The 20,301-nt window shown below is 58.8% G+C and overlaps 1 protein-coding gene across 6 annotated transcripts in view; it reads right to left on the minus strand.

The window, feature by feature from the left end:
* The window catches only part of NCAN (neurocan), an 86,822-nt gene that overhangs the window by 13,827 nt on the left and 52,694 nt on the right, over nucleotides 1–20,301 (minus strand). For all 6 annotated transcript variants that reach the window (XM_038384317.2, XM_038384320.2, XM_043502678.1 and 3 more), the window contains exons 6-9: nucleotides 19,031–19,324; nucleotides 16,006–17,127; nucleotides 12,730–14,625; nucleotides 6,151–6,267 (exon numbers count right to left, since the gene is read on the minus strand). In XM_038384317.2, the coding sequence (XP_038240245.1) occupies nucleotides 6,151–6,267; nucleotides 12,730–14,625; nucleotides 16,006–17,127; nucleotides 19,031–19,324 (3,429 nt within the window). The remainder of the gene's footprint in view (nucleotides 1–6,150; nucleotides 6,268–12,729; nucleotides 14,626–16,005; nucleotides 17,128–19,030; nucleotides 19,325–20,301) is intronic.

The following is a 20,301-nucleotide window of genomic DNA, read 5'->3' on the forward strand; positions in this document are numbered from 1 at the left end:
CGGGCCCTGACACTTGGGCGTGGCTCTCCCTGACCAGGTGCCAACGGCCACTCCCCTCTCCCACTGGCCTGAGCCAGCCCTGCGATAGCCCATCCTGCTCTGGCAGCAAGGGACTGGGGGATGGATGGAAGGCAGGGCCACAGCACCCCAGAGCAGCTGCCAAGGAAGCCTGGGATGTTGGACGTCACCTGCAGCAGGACTGGGGAGGATGTGGCTCTGGGCTGCTGCTGGAAACGCTTCTTGATACACTGGTATCAGGGGCTTTAGGAACAAACCAACCATCAACACCCCAGCCACTGACTCCTGCTCCCAACACCCTGGCCATCCCAGAGAAAGCATGGCCTGGTCAGCTGCAGATCTGTTCCTAGCTCGCCGCCGGGGGGACCATGGTTATGCCAGGGAAGGCTGCCTGTTGGGTTTGCTTTATGGAAAACGAGCTGCTCTATACAAGGATCTGGAGGGTCCGTAGTCATAGATAGACAGAATTTAAAGGGACCTGCTGTACGTTGCAGGCCACCTCCCCCAACCTGCTCCCCCCCACTAACCCCAACAACTGACATGAGACCAAAATGTCACAGCCCCCAGGAGACTAGGCTCTGATGTGCCACAGGCAGAGAACTGGAGGGACCCAAGTTCCCCACAATGCCAGGGAAATGGTTAAGTGAGACACACCCAGACTGCACTCCATGTTGCAGAGGAAGGTGGAAGCTCCCCGCCCAACTCCCTGTCTGTCTGACCTGGGGAAAAGTCCAGCCTGACTCCACACCCAGTGACCGGGTAGACCCTGAGCATGTGGGCAAGAACCAGCCAGCCACGCGCCCGGGCGGGGGAATCCCTCGGAGCCAGGGACCAGCAGATCCCTCCTCTGCAGCTGGGCAAGGAACCCCAAGGTGCCCAGTTGGATGCCAGCTGAGGCAGCTCACGGGTCGTACGTGCAGCCAGGCTATGAGGCATGGGAGTGGGGAGCTCGGTTCTCAGCCTGTTGCAGCCTCCAGCTGCCCACAGACGGGATACACCAGGGCCACAGTTTAGCGATTTCGGGCATCACAACGCCTTTCCAACAAACGAGGGCAGCCATCTCTTGATGCGCTGAGGAACTGGTGCTGTCATTGGTGGTTTGACGCCATGGTGATGGGCACCTTAGAGAAACCACGGTGAGAGAGAGAGACCAGGATCGAGGGCTGGATGGATAGATAAACACACTATGATCTAGGGATGGAGATAAACAGACAACCAGGAGCCAGGGCCAGGGCTAGCAAAATGATTGATCAGAGGGGATTGAACTGACGTTGTCTCTTTCAGGCAGGGAAAGGCACAGCTGTCTGCATCCTAAGAGATTAAACTCAGAGGAAATCAGCCGGGCTGATGGGCAAGAGTGGCTGGATCTCCGTGGAGCAGCTTGGCAGCTGGGACAAGTGCCCCACGCTACCCTGCCTTAATATCGCCGGCTGCTGGCTCATCGGCCCCATCCCGGCTGGGAGACTAACATGGCCGAGTCACAGACACAAGAGCAGGACTCTGGGGCGGGCCCCAGGCTGTTGTTACCGCTGCTCCTCTCCCTCCCCGTGGCTGTATTTTTGCAGCTGGTCACTTGGGCAATGGGGGGGTGGGGAGATGGTTTGGGATAGAGAACGAGTGCCAGAGAAGGCAAAGGGCAGCAGCAGCCATCGCCCACGCAGCCCAGGAAGAAGCAGAATCCCTGGGTGACCCCCAGCGCACACACACAGCACTCCCCAGTCCCCTCTCGGCGAGAGCAAAGGCCACCACAGGGCACCAGCTCCTGAGCAACTGGTGGTTCTGGGCGGGGGGTTCAGTGCAGATGGAAGTGAAAGACAAGCAGCCAACAGTGCACACCTTGCAGCTGATGGCCCTCAATCCAGACCCACAACGCCCCTGCCTTCCAGCCCTGCCCTCCCTGCTCTTTCCATGTGCCACGGTCCAGACCCACAGTGCCCGGCCAGCCAGTCCTGCCCCCTGCTCTGTCCATGTGCCACAATCCAGACCCACAATGCCCCTGGGGTTCCCACACAGTTCCCATGCACCTTGATCTGGACCCGCAGCCCTTGGAGGCCTCTCCTGTTGCTGTAGGTCCCACTGGGCCTCAGCAGTGAGATGGAACCAAGCTGGTGTCTGCCGATGGGGAAACCCCGCTGGAGGAAGCTACTTTAGGCCCAGAGCATGATGAAAACAGAGACATCCCTCCCGCGCAGTGGGGTGGGGCAGGCTGATCCCTCCCCAGGCAGCCGCCCCAAGGGATCCCAGAAGTGGGGTGAGGTGGCTGCTTAGCCCCAGGAGGCCCGGGGCTGAGTGTGCCACGTGCCACTGGGCTGATGACTTCACTAATGGGGTATCGGATTCTCCCGGACAAGGATGGAGTGCGTCTGCCATCGCAGCTGAGGCCGCTCAGCCACGGCTGCCCCACTCAATAATGCTAATTGGAGCTGATTTATCTGTGGCTAATGAATTATCAGGCTGACGCTTTCAGTTCTGACACCTGGCCCAGCGCTGGTGCCAAGGGCTGGGCAGTGCGGGCAGCTGGCCAGGGGGCACCCGGGCGGGACCAATGATGGGAGACTCTGGAGAGCACCCAAGGGGCAGACATCTGTGTGGACCAGGGCTGGGCTGGGGCTCCCTGGTGGGATGGCCAGGCCTCTCGGCAGCTGATGCTGCAGAAAGTGTTGGAGATGGCCCGTGCTGTCGAGATTTCCAGTCCCGCTTCCTGGACATGCTCCCCAGCCATTCTGGGGTAATTCTCCGGCGGGATGCAGATACCTGTCTGCTCCAAACCCCCTGCCATCACGCAGGCTCCTGAGGCCTGATCCTAACCCACTGGAGCTCATGGAAAGGCTCCCATTGGCTTCAGTGGGCTTTGGTTCAGGGGCTTGGTCACTGCTGGAGCTGGGTCATAAGGTGGATGCTATGACCCTCTACCCCAGTGGGAGCTCAATGGAAGGATGGTCCAGAGGTTAGGGCTTTATCTCAGGAGACCTGGGGTCAGTGCTGCGCTCTGCTACAAACTCACCATGTGTCCTTGGACAAGTTCCTTAGTCCCTCTGGACATCAGCTCCCCATCTGTAAATGAGCTAATCTCCCTGCCTTGCCTCCTGGGGCGGGTGAGGAGAAATCCACCACAGTGTGCACAGTGCTCAGCTGCCACAGCAGTGGGGGCCCGGTGAGCCCCCCACAACAGCCAGCTGGCATGTGTGCAGTAGGCCAGAGCCTGTCCCCATGCAGGAGGCACTGATCCCATCTGGGAAGGCGCTGAGCGGTTCGTTACCGCTTACTGAGCTGCAACAGGGAAATCGAAGCTGCTTAAATGTTATTACCCAGCTCTGGAAAGGTTTTTTCTCCCCAAGCGTATCTCAGCCTCTCTGGTTTTAAGCCTGATATTCCAGTGCCGGCTGCCCCAGGCCCTGGACTGGCCTGCGAAGCACGGCAGACGGGCAGGGCCCAGTCCTTTGTGGGAGACGCAATGGGTTCCTCATGGCAGCCCTTGCGCATAGTCAGGAGCCAGTGTCTCCTCCAGCAGCCCCTGACCTTGGAGAAAGGCACCGCAGGGGGACCCCGGAGAGCTGCTTCTGCCACAGACTCCGTTGGGCCCACATCACTCTGTCTCTCAGAGCCTCAGTTCCTTGCTGGGCAATAAGGATTCTCCCTCTGTCTGTCCGGGGCCGTCTCTCATGTTGGGTTCGTGCAGCACCCTGCACAACAGGGCCTCTAGCTTGTACTGTGAGAGAAACAGCTGCAGCAGGCAGGTCCCTGCAGGGAAATGAATCCGCTTGGAAAGCAAGATCTTCCCCTCCCTAGGGTCCCCCCTGGGTGGAGGTTGGGGCTCCCCCATATCCCACTGTACACCCTGGGAGTGCTGCCCAGGGGGAAGCACAAGGAGATTGGGGGCAGGTGGGGAGGAGATTATTAGAGGAGAGGATTAAAGAGGAATCAGCAAGGTGCTGTTCCCTTGCCAGCTTCCCAGCCAATTTGAAATCAGCGAGTGTGGCGGCCCCAGCGCTGTGATAATAGTCTGGAGCCTGCGGTGCTTCATCATGGCACAGGCGTGGTGTGATTTAGGGGGGCGAGATCATCCTAGCCAACCATTAACACTCCCTGCCCCCTCGCTGGGAACGGTGCCAGCTCTTCGCGCCACCGAGGCAGCGGGATTCAGCTCACAGCTGGATCGCCAGCAACACACCCAAGGTGGGGGGTCCACTGGATCAGAGAGGTTTCTAATGAGCAGCTTGCAGCCCCTACATCCTCGTGTGCCGAGCCCTGATACAAGGGACGGACACAAAACAGCAGGGCAGGGAGCATGAAATGTCTTCAAGCTGCTTCCATCCTTCCTGAGGCCCAGCTGTCCAGGACAGGGACTGCCTGCCTCATTCCCTGTCCATGCATCCCCCAGCTCTATGGGCCCGGGGCTCCTAGCACCACCCTGAAAGGAACACTGATGACAGTAACAAATCTAGGATGGAATGGCCTTTCGAGATACACCCAGCCCTGGATTAGCCTTCGTTTTTAGCCAGGGGTTTTCCTTTTCTCCTGGGGCAGAAACGTTCCCAGGATGGCTTCCTCCAGCCCTCAGAACCGCCAGAATGATTTTATAAGAAAACGGACGCTAACGTCTCTCTGGGACGGTGAAACCCAACCACAGCCACCTCCTGTTACGGGGGGCAAACCAGGGAGTGAAATGCACCCGGCTGGTTTGGCTGGGCTCCGCTCTCAGATCCCTCGTCCCTGCACTTGGAGATGAGATAGGAGCTTCACACAACCAATGTGCTCCCTGTAATTTAGGTCCATGCATGGCCTTGGCCAGGTCCCAGTGTAAATTAGAGCCACTTCAGGGTGTCTCGAAATTATGCTCCTCTCCCTACTGCCCCCTACAGGTGCTGGAAAGTAAGAATAGACATAGCACAGTGAGCTCCAGTCACAACCCCCATCTCCCCATTAGGGACCAGGATGAGGAGCAGGGTGGGTGCAGGGACCTTAAGCCAGCTCCACATCAGCTGGAGAGGCCCCCTGTGCTGTGGGGGGGATGCTCAGAGAACCCGTTTATGCGGCCAGAGGGTATGTCTGCACTCCAGTCACAGGGTGTGACTGCGGCTGGTGTAAATGGACCCATGCTAGCTTTAATCTAGATACCTCAGGTCCCAGCTCAGCACAGACTGTACAAGCTTGCCGGGAACACGGGGTTATGACGCGGGTGGCTCATTCGTGCCGCAGCCCGTGCTTCACTGGTCCAGCACCTGAGCCTGTTCAATTAAAGCCAGCTCAGGGATGTCTACACAAGCTGCGATCACCCCCGGTGACTGCAGTGCAGACAGACCCTTCGTGTAACCGGGACGGTAACACAGGCTGAGACGATCTGCTCCCTACAGCTCCCCTGGCCTCTGGCCGCAGGTGGGGAGCTGGCATCCCGGGGTCTCTCTTGAGCAGCGTGGCCAGGGAAAGCTGGGTGGGGTGGAGGTACAGGCGGGAGGGTGGCCCTGCAGCCAGCTGGCAGAGCCGTGCTGCAGTCTCACCTTGGGAACTGGACTGGCCGTGAACGAAGGGCCGGCTGCCAACCAGTGCCACCTGTAACATGACATTTACCAGCCTCTGCCTGCAGGTGCCGGCTGCGTGAGCAGTGCAGCTGCCACCAATGCCGGCAGAGAGGCACTGAGGGGCCAGGCCAGGCGGGTGTGCCGGGAATTGGGGGGGTGTGGGTGGGACGTGACATTGCGAAAACGAGGAGCATGAAATAAAAGGTGCTTTAAAGGACAGGGCCTGGAGCTCCCTCTCACCGATGAAGGGATTAGCAGGTGTCCGCAACCTGGCTGGAGATTGAGATCCCCACCCGGGCAGGGGGAGCAGCAGACTGAGCTCTGCACCCACCTTTTCCCAGAGGAGGGCTCAGCCTCCGTGGCTCACTCCATCCTTGCTGCATCTGCCAGCCAGGAGTCAATCAGTGCCCATGGGCACCTGCACTCCCGTCTCCAGCATGGCACCTTTGCAGAGACCAGGCAACAGCCATCAAGTGCCACACCTGCTCTTGGCTGGATTTGAACTGGCGACTCGGTGCCCAGACCCCTGCCCCACCTGTGATTGGCCGGGCGGCTGTTCTTAGCCCCTCCTGACTCTGCAGGGCAGGGCCGTGGTTGGGCAGAGGCCACTCACCTATTTCGCAGTTCTCCCCAGTGAAGCCCTGGTCGCAGCTGCAGCTGTAGACGGTTCCGTTGGCCTGGCAGGTCCCGCCATGCAGGCAGGGGTTAGTCTCGCAGGGATTAGCCTGAGCTGCAAGACACGAGCATAAGGCATGGGCACATGGGCATGGGGCCCTTTGGAGACGGGCGCTGAGGCAGTGACCCAAGACCCACTGCTCAGGCTCCCCCCTTCCCCAGCCTCCCTCAGGCCCCCAGGACCCACGGAGATCACGTCACACATGGGCCATCAGTAATCTGTGTGGGCTCCTCAGAAGCAGAGTTTGCTCTCCAGCTCCACTGGGCAGCCTTCCTGCATCTCTGCTGCAGTCATGAGCACTAGCGGTTCCTTCCCGCACCCACCAGATACCAACCAGGGGGTTGCTCTGTGACACCCCCTTTCAGAGCGAAAGACCCAGGGCTTGTCTGCACTTCAGTTTTCTCTGGTTCTCCTGCGAATGCTGCCCCTAACCCGAGTCCCAGCCACACCCAAAGGCCTCTGGCTCAAGCACAGGGGTGCTTTGCACAAAGCCGGCCGGCCGACGGGGCACAGTCTAAACCCACACTGGAGCGGCTGTCGTCACTGCTCTGCAGCATGGATACAGGTCTGAGCCAACTCAGTGCTGCTAGTCCTTCAGTGCCGTCCCACAATTCTTTGCCATCTCCCTCTCCCTGCTTCCAGCCTGGTTCAGCATTTGAACCCCACGCAGCTCTGCCCCTGCAGCAGGGCTTCCATGGGAACGGGGCCCTGAGCGAAATCCAGGTGAGAGCCACATTTGCACACTATGGTAATGTGCTTGCACGTGGCCATCTGCTCACACCCAGGCCCATCCGCTCTGCTCCCCAAATGAAAGCACAGCTCCCTGGCCCTCTCTCTCCTTCTGGTCCTGGTACACGTCTAGCTGTTAAGACGAGACAGATTCTGTGCTCTTGATCTCTGCAAACTGGGATTTTTCTCCCGGTTTTATTTTGGGCCCGCGTGCGGGACCCGTCATGCACGCCTGGCACCCAAACGCAGCGTTAAAATATGCAAAAGACTTGCAGCTCAGGCACCTGCCAGCTGGCTCGAGTCGGAATCTAATTCTTTCTTTTTATAATTAGTTCTGACTGACTTCAAACAGTCTCTGGGGGAACCAGCAGGCAGCCCTCGCATGGCAATGAGGCGCACACCCGAACGCCAGCAGCCCTGCAAAGTCTGAGATAGGCGAGTGGACTCCTCTGCTGGCTGAAGTGGAGGAATCTCGCTCCATTTATCTACACAGCAGCGCTCAGTGAGCAGAGGGGACACAGCAGGCAAAACAGCAACTGAGCTCTCTGTCAGGAGCTTTGCAATGCGCACCGTGAGAGCCCCCGGCAGCAGGAGAGCGACTGGATGAGCTGAACGGCGGAAGATGGCTCCTCCAGGCAGCTTTGCCGTGCTGTGCGCTATTGCTTGGGCCATCAGCTACGCCAGCTGTGGCTCCACTCCCTGTCGGGTGCATCTACACAGCAAATGACGGTGTGTTGGTAGCGTGGGTAGGAATCCCCCCACTTGCTTTAATCCACCAGCACGGGTAACAACAGCAGGGAAGACGCTGCCACAGAGGCTCGCAACCCAAGCATGTGCTCGGGGTCCCCAGAGTGGGGTTGTACCTTGGAGTCCCCTGCTTCCCACGGCTGCCTCCAGAGCCCCCTGCTAAAGGTTGGGTTTTCAAGGACACAACGCCTAGAATTGGGGCCAGATTTTTGCAAGAGCTCAGCATGGGTAATCACGAGTTCCTGTAAAACAGGCACATTCTTCCTACAGGAATATTAAAGGCGCAGCACTGCAAGAACAGAATCTCTCTCTTTCCCCCTACTTCCTTCCATCCATGGTACCTAGTTCTGTATGAATTCAAACGAGAGGTGGCAAATTTAAAACCAATATGAGGAAATACTCCATTACACATTCATCATTAACCTGTGAAACTCCTTGCCACAATATAACACACATCTATCTAATCTAATCTATCTATCCTCGTACACCCCTTCTATCTATCTGTCCCCAGCCACCCCCTCTATCTAATTTAATCTATCTATCACCATCCACCCCCTCTATCTAATCTATCTATCCCCATCCACCCCTTCTATCTATCTATCCCTATCCACCCCCTCTATCTAATCTAATCTAATCTAATCTAATCTAATCTCTTTGTTAGATTCTCATCTTTCTGTCTCTCCCCAAGATGGAAGAAAGTGGCTCCCTTTGATTTAGATGCCAGCAGGTGACCCCGAAGGGGTATAATGCAGATACTAATGATGCCCCCTAGCCTTTGATTGTGTCTCCCGGGAGCTACGTCTGCAGCCATCTTATTTTTCAAGCTGATTAACTATGGCTCCGTGGGGCGCTGTGTCCAGCGCAGGAGCTGGGCCTGACCAGGGACGGAACGAGTTCACAGCCAATCCTGGGAACAGCTGCACAGGCTAGGCCAGGGCAAGCCACTCTCAGCCCTTGAGGCCCCAGCTGATTGTGCAGGGCCCAGCAGGCTCTATTTCCATCACAGCCGAGAGCTGGCAGAGGCGGGATCTTCCCTGCAGGGGAGATGCAGGGAAGGCTTGGCGGTTAGTGGGGGACTGACAGGATCATGTGGAGGGCTCGGTGCCAGCATGGGGCGGTGCAATGAGCAGGGGCAAAGAGGCCTCAACTGGCACGCCGCCAAATTCCCCCAGGCCTTTTCCGCTGGAGCCGTCGCCCTCCCGCAGCCTGCTTCTCAGTCTGAGCTCAGGGAGCCACGTACGGAAACGAGGCCCTTCGGTCCCATTTCCATGTTGGGGTCATTGAGACTGGATGTTGGGGTCATTTGCATCCAGTGCGTGATGCCTGCCAGGCTGCGGCTGGGCTCAGCTGGTTCTTCAGTGCTGATTGCTATGCTCCAGCGCTGGCCCCACCGTCCCAGGAAGGGCTTAATTAGGACCTGGGGACCCAACAGCAAGTGTCACCAGGTGCTCGTGAACCTCCAGGTTAATGGTAGAGCAGCCTCGTTTCCTACCCTTCTGCTGCCCAGCATACCTGGCTTGCAGCTGCCGGGGCTCTGCATGGGTGCCAGACTGCACACCTGAGTTCATAAGTGCAGGGCTGCCTGGGGGTGCTGAGCTGTGTACACTGGTTTGTTATTGTAGGGTTGCCCGTGAGTGCTGGGCTGTGTACACTGGTCTGTTATTGTAGGGTTGCCCGTGAGTGCTGGGCTTCCCACTTCTCCTCCTCCCCACCCCAGCCAGCAGAAGGGGAAACAGAGGAGAGCAGTGCCTGGTGGTAGCTGGGACGGTGGAGAGCTGGGGCCAGCACTGATGGAGCAAACCCCAGCAACCAGGCAGGCGCAGCAGCAGGGCAGGCAGATGTGCTGGAGACAGGAAAAAGAATCCAGGAGCCCTGCGGAGGTTTGTTTGCTCGGCAGGCATCAGTGCTGCCAGCTCCCACAGCGTGGCGGGGGATGTGCCGTCCCCGCCAGCTATGGGAACGGAGCAGAGACGCTGCTGGAGAGTGGCCAGGAAAGCATGCATGTGAAGCGGGTGCTGAGCACGTGGGTGAAGGCGTACTGCACCCCGGGTGGTGATGGAGGGTGAGTGGGCATGCTGGAGCCGGGTGCAGGAAGAACAGCTCCGCTTTGAGTGTTTGTGTCTCTTGTTATAAATCCACCAAGACCCAGTGATAGGGGGCTAACCATAGGAGAGAAAGAGAGAAAGAGAGAAAGAAAGAAAGAAAGAAAGAAAGAAAGAAAGAAAGAAAGAAAGAAAGAACATCCCTTTCCAGGCTGAGCAGTGTCTTGGCCCCGTGAAACCTCGTCCTGTCCAAGCAGCTTCCCCTCAGAGCTGTAACTGCTTTACCAGGAAGATGTGTTCAAAAGCAGAGCCCCAAGTGCACCTTATTAAAATCATCTCACATCTTGCCCTGGGCTCGCTGGGATCTATTAGCAGGGATGCAGGGGGGTCCGGGCCTGCCCATCAGTATGCAGGAGAGCACAGCCCCCCTTTCCCAGGTGCTGTTCTGTGGCCAGCTTGGATTTGTGGGTAGTGGGGGGTCCCCTGGACCTTGACACCAGTAAGGCCAGTGCGGAGAATGCTGAGGCTGCAGCACAAGGCTGTAACAAAGCCCTTGGATGGGCGGGTAAATTCCAGACCTATGGAAGGCAGCATTCTGGGGCTGGGCTCCAGGCACCACTCACCGGGATCCACCAAAAACACCCTGCGGGGCTGATCAAAGCAACCCCTGCAGAGGGAGGGGACATGCCTGGGGCTTCTCTATCGGGGTTTATACACATGCACCAGGTGGCTCCACCCAGGGTGAGGCGCTCCCTGCTGCTTGCACTACTGCCGGAGACCCAGCCCAGATAAGATGAAGAAGTTACTCAGGACTGGACAGTAGCCAGGGCTACCTGTCCCCGGCTGAAAAACCACCCAGCAACCCCACAGCATGGCCAGCTTCCACACAGGGATGTCTCTGCAATTTGGGACAGCGTGGCCAGGGAGCTGCCGCCAGGATGGGGGAGCAAGGGATAGAGGCCAGGAAGTGGGTCTACACCGGGTGTGTGTGTGGTGGTGGTGGGGGAGGGCAGTTTGGGGATGGAACCTGCCTGGCTCACTCCACAGGCCGGCAAGGAGGGACACTGAGTGTTATAGCCAGAGCTGTAACGTGGGGAACTCCTGGCCCGTGGGAAATTCTACCAGTTCATAATCAGGTTTTGCCCCAAAATGTGACAAAAAAGTCAAAATCTGGGAATTTTTCATGAAATGAAACATTCCAAAAACATTTTGAACGTATTGTTGGAACTATTCATTGATGACATTATGGGCTAGCATGGGGCAGCATACTGACATCAAAGTGAAGGATCAAATGGAAACGAAAAATTTCCGGTGAAAATTTAGATGAAATTGTTACATTCCCGCAAAACATTTTGATTTCATGGAATCAGCATTTTCCAATGGGAAATTTCTGGCTGGCTCTTGTAACTAAGAGGCCAGTTCATTCAGGCCTAGCGAGAACCAAGCTGCAGCCCCCACCCAGCCACCCACCCCCACTCAGCGCTGGGGAAAGAAACCCACCTGGGTCAGGTCAAGAGCCGGGGCAGTGGGGAGGGTTGGGGGATCGCTCCAGGTATGAGTCCCAGTCTGACCTACCTCCCCATTGGGAGAAGCTCTGACTGCTTCTCTGCCCCACCCCCAGCATTAGCCAGCCACAGGACAGAGTCTGTATTGTCCCAGAAACCATAGGATCGTGTCAGGATCCTGCCGAGGGGCCACAGCGCATTTGGCATCAGAGAGCTGTTTGCAGGGGCTCAGCACAGCCGCAGCTCCAGCTCCCAGCGCTGACGCATATTTCACCAGCAGCGCAGGGACCTCAGACTGCTGAATATTAACTGCGTTGACTTTCCCGCCTCTCAGTGGCTCCAAACTTCAAAAATATTTGTTGTCTTTTTCCCAGACACTAAAAGTCTTGGATGCTTAAATATTCCCTGCCAGGAGCTGCCTCTCTAGCTATTATTATTAGCAACTGCAAATATTAAATATTTTAAACCATGGGTTTCCGGCTCGCTCTAACAGCACAGAGCACGTCGAGAAATCCAGGCTATGCCTGCAGCCCCATTGCAGTTGGAAGGAGAGCTCTATATAAAACTCAGCACCGAGGAAATGGGTGCTAATAAAATAAGGACCCCTGAACCCTGGCCTTAGCATTGAATCAATCTGTCTATATCCATATGTGTCTATCTGTCGCCATTCCTAGAGTCTAGTCTCTCTCTCCCAAAATCCTAATCTAATCTATCTATCCCGATACACCCCCTTTATCTGTCATCTATCTATCTATCCATCCCCATACCACCCTGCTATCTACCGCCTTAAATCCTAGTAACTATCTATCCATTCCTAGAGCCTATAGGGTCTATCGACTGTTTTCTCCATTGTTCTCTGAATGCACCCTGATTTTTAGCAGCTGGGCAGACTTGCTCGCTGGGCTACTCTCTGCTGTGTTTCCCCCTTGGAGGAGCCAGCATGCCAGGAGCCTGCCAGTGAGGAGGAGAAGCTGAGGCTATTTTTTGCCAAGTTGATTGTATCTGAGTTGCATTCATCAGCGGGGCCGCTCAATGCATTCCGACCCATTTGGAGAACCTCTGCGCAGGGCACTGGGGTGGCTGCCCAGGAAGCAGAGCCAGGAAATTAAGACGGATAATTTTGCTCCTTGTTTCATGTGAATCAAGAGAGATGGGGGATCTCGCCCTCTGCCAGGGCAGGATCCTGCATCCCCAGACGTCCCCCATGACTTCATCAAGCTTTTAGTCAGGCCCTGGGATGGAGGGAGGAGAAGTGCAGGGGTGGGATGCAGCTACCCAGAAACCTGGGATCAGGAGCAGCAGCAGGCAGGGGAAGAAAAGTGCGGGGGACACAGAATGGCATCTTGCAATGTGCAGACTGCTTCCTACCTCAGAACAGAGTGGCTTCTGCGGGACTTGGCTCCTGCACATGCTCTGCCTGGCTCCAGCAGGTGCCACCCCCGCTCTGCTCACAGCCTTGACCCCATTCCCGGCTCTACAGGGCTGTCACTTACCCAGTGTGCTGGCCTTGCTCTCCCCAATCCAGGTCAAGCTCTCCTCCCCCGCAAAAGGCAGCACTTGCTCCTCTCCACTCCCGCTGTCAGCCTCCCTGTCCACCAGCGAAAGCCCCGGGACCTCGGCCAGGATGCCCTCTTGGGCCGTGTCAATCACAGGCTGGAGAATGAATCTGTCCAGCTCCGCCTTGGGTACCTTGAAGGCCTGGCTGGCGTGCAACGGGGGCTCCAGGACGCCTTCCTCCCGGGACCCGGGAACCAGCGGGGATAAATCAGTGGGCAAGCTGGGCAGGGGGTCCTGAGGGCCGGTGCTCACTCTTGTCCTTTGTTCCAGCTGGGGCTGCCCAGCTGCAGAGCCCCATGGCGTTGGTGGCTCCTCCCTCTTGGCTTCCCCCAAGACATCCTCTGCGTTGGGCTCTGTGTGTCTTGCAGCAGCCGGTGCGGAGGGCGAGCTCTCGAGCCCCATGGCTCCTGGCAGCCTGGTCATTGCGACAGCAGCCTGGGCTGGTCCTGCTACAGGGGCTCGGTTAGCAACTGTGCCAGGGAGTGTGGGACCCGGTGCGAAGGAGTGGGCAGGCTCCGTTATTGTCAGCGATGGCTGTAGGAGGCTGATGGCTCCTGCTGCCATCTGCCCCCTCCTGGTCACCGGCCAATTGGTCCCTGCAGGCTTGTAGGGGTCCAGAGCCGTGGTCTGGGTGGTGCCAAAAGGGAGTGTTGGGGGACCCACAGTGTGCTCCGCTGACCCATCCCCAGACAGTGCTGCAGCCAAGTTCATGTCCTCACCTTCCCCCTCCAGCTCCCGTGGCTGTGGCTGGCTGGCTGTCATTGCCCAGGCTGGGCTGGGCTGCGTGGCAGATTCACGGCTGGCCGGTTCGCTGTCCCTGGCTGGAAACTCGGCTGGTGCCACCCAAGGGTCAGAGCGGGCAGGTGCTGGGGCTGGAATCTCCTCGGCGGGATGAGTGACCGCGCCTTCCCCTTGCAGCTCAGCCTGCCCATCCTCTGCACGCTCGTCTCTCAGCTCCCAGGCTGGGCCAGGCAGCGTTTCCTCCAGGCCCGGGGGTTCATCCAGAGACTCCAAGCCCAGAGCCCTGTGGGCATCCGTGCCAGCTCTCTCCCTGGGATCCTTGGAGCCGGAGCTCTCAGTGCTGGCTGGTGGGCTGCCAGTGCGACCAGGCAAGGAAATGAACCTCTCGGTAAAGGTCGCGGCTTTGCCCTTCCTCTCTGGGAAGCTGAATTCTGCAGCACCACTTCCTTCGCTGCCCCCGGGGTGGGGATGGGTGGAGGGAGGCGCCCCCAGATCCTCAGCGTGGGTGGGGAGTAGTGCATGCAGGTGGGCCCTGGGAAGGGCAGGTAGCAGCGGGATGGGGGTGGCACCCTCCTCACTGGAGGTGACCTCCCCAGAGAAATCCTCCACATCCTCCCCAGGGGACGGCAGCCCCAGGCCTCCCGCCTGGGGGTAGTCGCCTCGGACGCTGGAGCTGGGGAGCGGCGGGTTGAGAGCGGCCTCCTCCAGTGGACTGAGAGTGTCTCCTGGGGTCAGGGTGCCAGCTGGGCGCAGAGACAGCCCACTGGCTGCTGGCGTCGGCTCAGCCAGCATCGGGGTGCTCTTAGAGCTCCAGTCCCATCTTCCCTCCTCCGTTCTGGCTGCTGTCTCTGCCGCCCCCCGAGTACCCATCAGTGACTCTCCCACCCCGATGGTGTTGGCCGCTCGCGCCGCCCAAGGACTGTTGCTGGCTGGGGGCTGGTCAGTGGGAGCCCAGCGGCTGTGCTGTGGGAGCGGCAGTGTCAGGCGGAGGGTCCATTGCGGATTTTTTTTCTGGTCGGGAGCGGATGGTGAGGGGGGTGCTGGGGCTGTCTCCGTCTGCGGGTGCCCTTGGTGGGTGGATCCCCTTCGCTCTGCAAAAAGCCAGAGATGTTGGTTAGCAGAAGGCCCTGGGGCGTGGGCAAGGCAGCAGTGAGGGGGCGTGGATCACACAACCGGCTACATTGGGAGCCCCCCTCTAAATACAATAATCAGACAACAGCAGGACCCATGCAGGCCATGTGCCCTGGCTCTGCCCTGCTCCTCAGTCACGGGCCAGGAGCTCTCAGGGCAGGGTGTGGGTATACAGCGCAGGGGGATCCTGGGACAGAAAGCACCATCTGTGCACAAGGGTCTGAGGAGAGGTGCTTTTGAGTGGATGGACGTCCAGCCCCCCGGCCCCTCTCCTTGGGCTGTGACGAGCGCTTTGCGCTGCTATATCATCATAGGGCCTTATAATGGCCTCTAGTGATGCGCAGCAGCAGATCCCAGCTAGGCAAGGTTGCCATGGCTACTGGCTCCTCATGACTCAGGCAGCATCCGGGGAGGAGGCTCCCCCACTCTGAAGGCCTGGTTAATTGCAAGGTGATGGGGGGCTGCACATGATGCTCTCTCTCCTGGTGGCGGGGGGAGGGAACGGCCCTTTGTCCAGGGGAGGCTTCCTCAGATGTGTGAGGGAGGGGAAATTGTGGGAAATGGGGTGGCTAAGGGGGCAGAAAGGGCTCAGATCACCAACAGTCCCTGGGAGCAGGGGATGGGGAGGGGGGGAAGTGAGAACAAGGGAGTTGTTTCCATACAGGTGATGAATTCAGTGCAGATGAGAGGGGGTGGGCAGCACCCTGGAGGGGGTGGGGGGAAGGGAGGTGTGCCCTTGCACGGGGAGAGGGAGTCTGTGGATAAGGAAGGAAGGGGGCAGAGTGAGGCGGGGGGCTGGTGTTGTATTGTTGAGGCTCTCTGGCTCACTGTCCCCCCATCTCCCTGAGCTCCTCACAGGAACCTGGTCTTGTCTGCCCCGCGCCTGGCCCAACGGGCCCCTGATCTCGGCCAGTGTCTGCACCGCGCCTGGCCCGACGGGCCCCTGATCTCGGCCAGCGTCTGCGCTGCGCCGGGGCCAATGGACACCAGATCTCGCCTGGGGTCTATGAGTCACCCAGCATGACGGGATCCCGATCCTTGGGAGTGTAGATGCTCCCATGATAGAACAGGAAGTCAGACCACGGCAGATTAGGTATAGCCCTGCAGACATCAGTGGAACTGCAGGTGTAACAAGCGGAAGAGACTGTCCTCAGAATGGGGTGAAACTGGCACAACTGGGAGGGAAACGCTTCTCTCTGTCTAGATACAAATTGCTCAGATCAGGGGGCTGCCCCGGCCAACGCATGGGCAGATGGCCAGTCCTGCATTATAAAGCTGCAGCAGCTGCAAAGAATTCACTTCACCCCCCCCTCAGAAAGCGGTTAATCAGAGATACTCACTGTGGCTGGCCTGCCCCTCGGCCTGCCCATCTACTTCGTTGGAGAAGGGGTAGGCGCGGTCCCTTGCATGGGCCTTGGCGGTGGGCTTGGATGCAGGGAAGATCTCGACAGCATTGTCCGCTGGGCCTGTCATCTCCCACGCCATGCCAGGGGCGGGTGTGACGCCCCCCAAAGCGTTCCCGTCCATGCCCTGGGCTTGTCCCTCGCGCTGCAGCTGGAAGTACCGGCCATTCAGCCCCGAGGAGACACTCTGCTTGGTGGATTCAGAGCCATGGGACAGATGGCTGGGTTCATCCAGAGTGGCAGCACTCAGCTGCTCAGGCTTGTTGGCAGCAGATGAGAGCCCCAGGTCATCCTGGGCCACGGTGCTAGCGGCATGTTCCTGGGGAAGCTCTGGGGCAGGGCTTTGGGAAGGTGGCTGCAGATCAGCTGACAGGGGCCCCTGTGTGATGCCACCATGCCAGGTTGGCTGGAAGGCATCGGTGGTTTCCCCCAGGGCTGGGGCATCTCTTTCCACAGAGGACAACTGGCTAGGGCCAGGTGTCTCCTCCCAGTGACCTGTGGTGAAGCCCAGTGGCTCGTGGGCTCCCTGGTCGCTGCTCACCCCTTGCACTGGTGCCTGGTCGACCATATTCAGAGACTGATCTTCCCCCGGCCCAGCCGGAAAGGAGACTGAAGAGGGTTTCGGAGACACAGTCTCAGCCAGAACTCCGGCCCCTTCCAGAACGGGAGCTACCGTGGCTGCTGCCCTCTCGGATCCCACCTGGGGAGGCTCTGGGTCTTTCCCAGCTGGGCCAGCCGTCACCAGCTGCAGCTGCTCGTCCTCAGACAGAACTGGCCCCAGCAGCTTGTGCTGCAGGCTGTAGCGATCGCGGGTGATCTCCCTGGAGTCCCCGGACACACTGGGGTCCTTGCGCTCCTTGGGGATCAGCTCGTTTTGCGCCAGAGGCAGTTGCTCCTCGGCGTGCTCCACCAAGATGTTGTCAATGCCCAGAGGGTCAGGCCCCGCCGGCTCCAACCCATCCAGGTCCTGCTCCGGCTGCCCACGATCCAGGCTGCTCTCTGTTTTTTCAGGACTCAACTCATCTGGTTTCTTCTGTGACGGGGATGGCTGCTGACCCACTGCAAAGAGATGAACGAGCAGGAGCTGACACGGGCTGCTCTGACCCGAACGGACACAGAGATGAGAACTGGGTGTGTGCTAAAAGGGCCTCAGTGGGATTAACCCAGCGAGGGTGGGAAGCCCCCCTGTGAACCAGGCCTGGACCCAGAGCCAGGTGAAACCCAGGGACCTGGAGGTCTCGTTTGGCTCTGGCCCCTTATGGGGTTGCAGGAGCGTGGGGGAGCCAAAGCCTTGTGAGTGAGCGTGGGGTGGGGGGGGGGGGGGCACAGGAATGCCAGAATGAGCCCGTTTCCTGTTTGAGTCTCTAATGGACAGTGTGAGAGGCAGCTGGCACTGGGAGAGGTGCTGGGCCCAGCGACTTGCACCATCTGGGGTCGTTAATGGAGGGGTGACCACACGCAGAGCAAAGCCATGGCACAGGTGGGGAACCGAGCCATGGGAGGTGTGTAAAGGGATTCAGGGGTCTGACAATGCAGGTAGGCACTTTGTGGGACTTCTACAGGTGCCTGAGATGCACCCCCTCTACATCTCAGGTACCTAAATCCCTTTAACACTCTTGGCCTGGCTCTGCTGGGTGCTAAGAGCATTAGTCCAGACACTTGAGGCTCCTCAATGCAAGGGGGATTCGGACGAAGGTGCCGGCCGGGCGATTTATAGGGGCTGCAGAAGGGAGCTGTCTCCAGTTCCCTGCTGCAGCATGAAATAGGTCGGCTGTATTTCCAGACTGGTGTTGGGGGGCTCTGGCCGGCAGGCTCCCTCAGCAGCCCATAGTCCAGCAGGGCTAGTGTATTTCCCCATGGGGGCAGGGGCTGGTTCCTTCTGTGCCCTAACCCTCACCCCATTCAACTCCACCCACAAGGAGCTAGCCCATGGGTGCCCTTCTCCCAGTTGGGGGGTTTGTGCTTCTGTTTGGGAGCCAATCTCTGACACTCCTGCCCGGTGTGCAGCCACAGCGGGGCTGCTGGGCAATAGAAGGAGCCTCCAGCGCCCCAGCCAGGCCAGCACAGGACACAGGGAATGCGGGGTTCGGGCAGAGCCTGCGACAATCGCTCGGCCAGAGACAGAGGGGAGGGAACCAGAGCTTCCAAAGGGCTGATTTTCTCAGCGTAACCCCCAGGAGGCAGTCAGAGGGTTTGGGTGGAACATGGGGGGCACCTCTGAAGAGCTGAATTGCCCTCCCTTCCTCCCCCCACATCCTCTCCCTGACCCCCCTCGGGTCCCCTCCCCTGCTTCAGGCTCTCAGCTCCTGCCTTCGCACTGGTACAGGTTTATTCGCACAGTGAATTGGCCAGGCTTCCCTGACTGTAGTTCCCCTCATTTCTCTGATTAATTCCCCAATCAAACATTCATCCGAGGCAATTCTGCTGGCCATGCCCATCAATTCCCAGGCAGTGCAGGGTGACGGTGCTGCTCCGTCGTGTCTTGCTGCCCGCCCAGAGGAGCGGGAGCTCTGTGCACGTGGTGGGAATTAACAGGGGAGCAGAAACTAGCACCCAAAGTGCTGGAGGCCCTGCTTGTTCCCAGGCTAGCTCTGAACTTCACCTCCAACATCTATCCACCCGGCCCCATGGCCCTTGTGTCTATGAGACAGACAGGTTTAGGCTGCACCAGGGTGGTGAGGCGGGCGGGCAGCACGGGGACAAGTGGGCACCAGGGTGGTGGGGCGAGCAGGCAGCATGGGAACAAGTGGGCACCAGGATGGTGGGGCGGGCGGGCAGCACGGGGACAAGTGGGCACCAGCGTGGTGGGGCGGGCGGGCAGCACAGGGACAGGTGGGCACCAGGGTGGTGGGTGGGCGGGAGGTTTTAACGACACGTAGGGTGATTCTGGATCAGAAACTGGACTGGCCCATCATCCCTGGTCCGATCTGTCCCCGGAAGCGGCGCCTTCCTTCTTACCTACCTTTGTAGCAGTAGGCGTCAAACTTCGCGGCCGGGCCCGGGAAGCCAGTCCGGTTGGGGAACTGGTACACGGTCCTCACGCCCGGCTCGTCCCCTCCACATTTTTTACGTGGGGTCCTGATTGGGTATCGGACGCTTCCATCAGCCAGCCAGCCTGGGTCGCACTGGTCCAAGCCGTCCCTCCAAGCTAAGTACAGCTGGCCCGTGGTGGCTAGCGAGGCCCCCTGACTCTGGCAGTGCTTCCTGGCTCCTTGGGATGTCAGCCGTCCGGCCGTGGAGACGTAGAACACTTTCCCTGCAAGGGGAAGAAAAGCCCATTGATACATACAGCTCACTATTCCCCCAGGGTCACGCGGCTCATGGCTGCAGTGCAGCCGCCGCTGGGGTAGAATGCACCCACAGCTTAACAGTGCTGTACAACAGCCGGGATGTGAACTGAAGCCGAGTGGAGCAACAGAGTCATTGACTTTACTAGAGTGATGCTGACTTACGCCAGTTGAGGATCTGGGCCTCTTGCATCCAATAAAACCCACATGAGGGATGTCAGGTTGATGCTGGCATCCAGCCAAGATACGGGAGCTAGCATTGCCTAGGTGTGACGCAGCAGGGAGGGGGAGAGTTGACCTGGGAATGTGGCAGGGGAGTTTCCCTGGGGATGGGAGACCTGAGAGTCTGTACCCTGAGCCAGGAGGGGGATGGGGGAGGTAACACCTCTGCCCGGAAATCTGGACAAAGGCTGCAGGAGGAAGCTTGCTGGGGGGGGGTTGGTTGCAGTTTGGGGCTGGGTGGTGGAAAGCAGGGAACCCCAGGGCTGGGGTCTAAGCTCCCTGCTCCCGCAGAAGGACTTGACTGAGGGGTCCTGGTGGTACCCACAGGCTCTGTTTTAGACTGTGTTCCTATTATCCAATAAACCTTCCGTTTTACTGGCTGGCTGAGAGTCACGGTGAATCCCAGGAAGAGGGATGCAGGCCCCGGACTCCCCCACCCTCCGTGACAAAAGGCCTGGGAACCTTTGCTACCGATCAGAACGCAGGGCCCCACTTTCCCCTCTCATCTGAAGAAAAGCCCCTCCAGGAGCACAGCGCTCACTGTCATCCTACCAGGAAACTGGTGCAGAACTGGCTCCGAAGGGCAAACATCCCCACCACTTGCTGAGAGACCTAAGGGTCTCCCCTCCAAGCAGTGACTAGATCTACTACTGCTTAGCTTGCAAGGCCTGCCAAAGCACAAATCCCAGGGAGTGCAGCTATCGCATCCCTGAGCCACCCCACC

The sequence above is a fragment of the Dermochelys coriacea genome, chromosome 25, assembly GCF_009764565.3.
Source record: "Dermochelys coriacea isolate rDerCor1 chromosome 25, rDerCor1.pri.v4, whole genome shotgun sequence".
Taxonomy (NCBI): Eukaryota; Metazoa; Chordata; order Testudines; family Dermochelyidae; genus Dermochelys; species Dermochelys coriacea.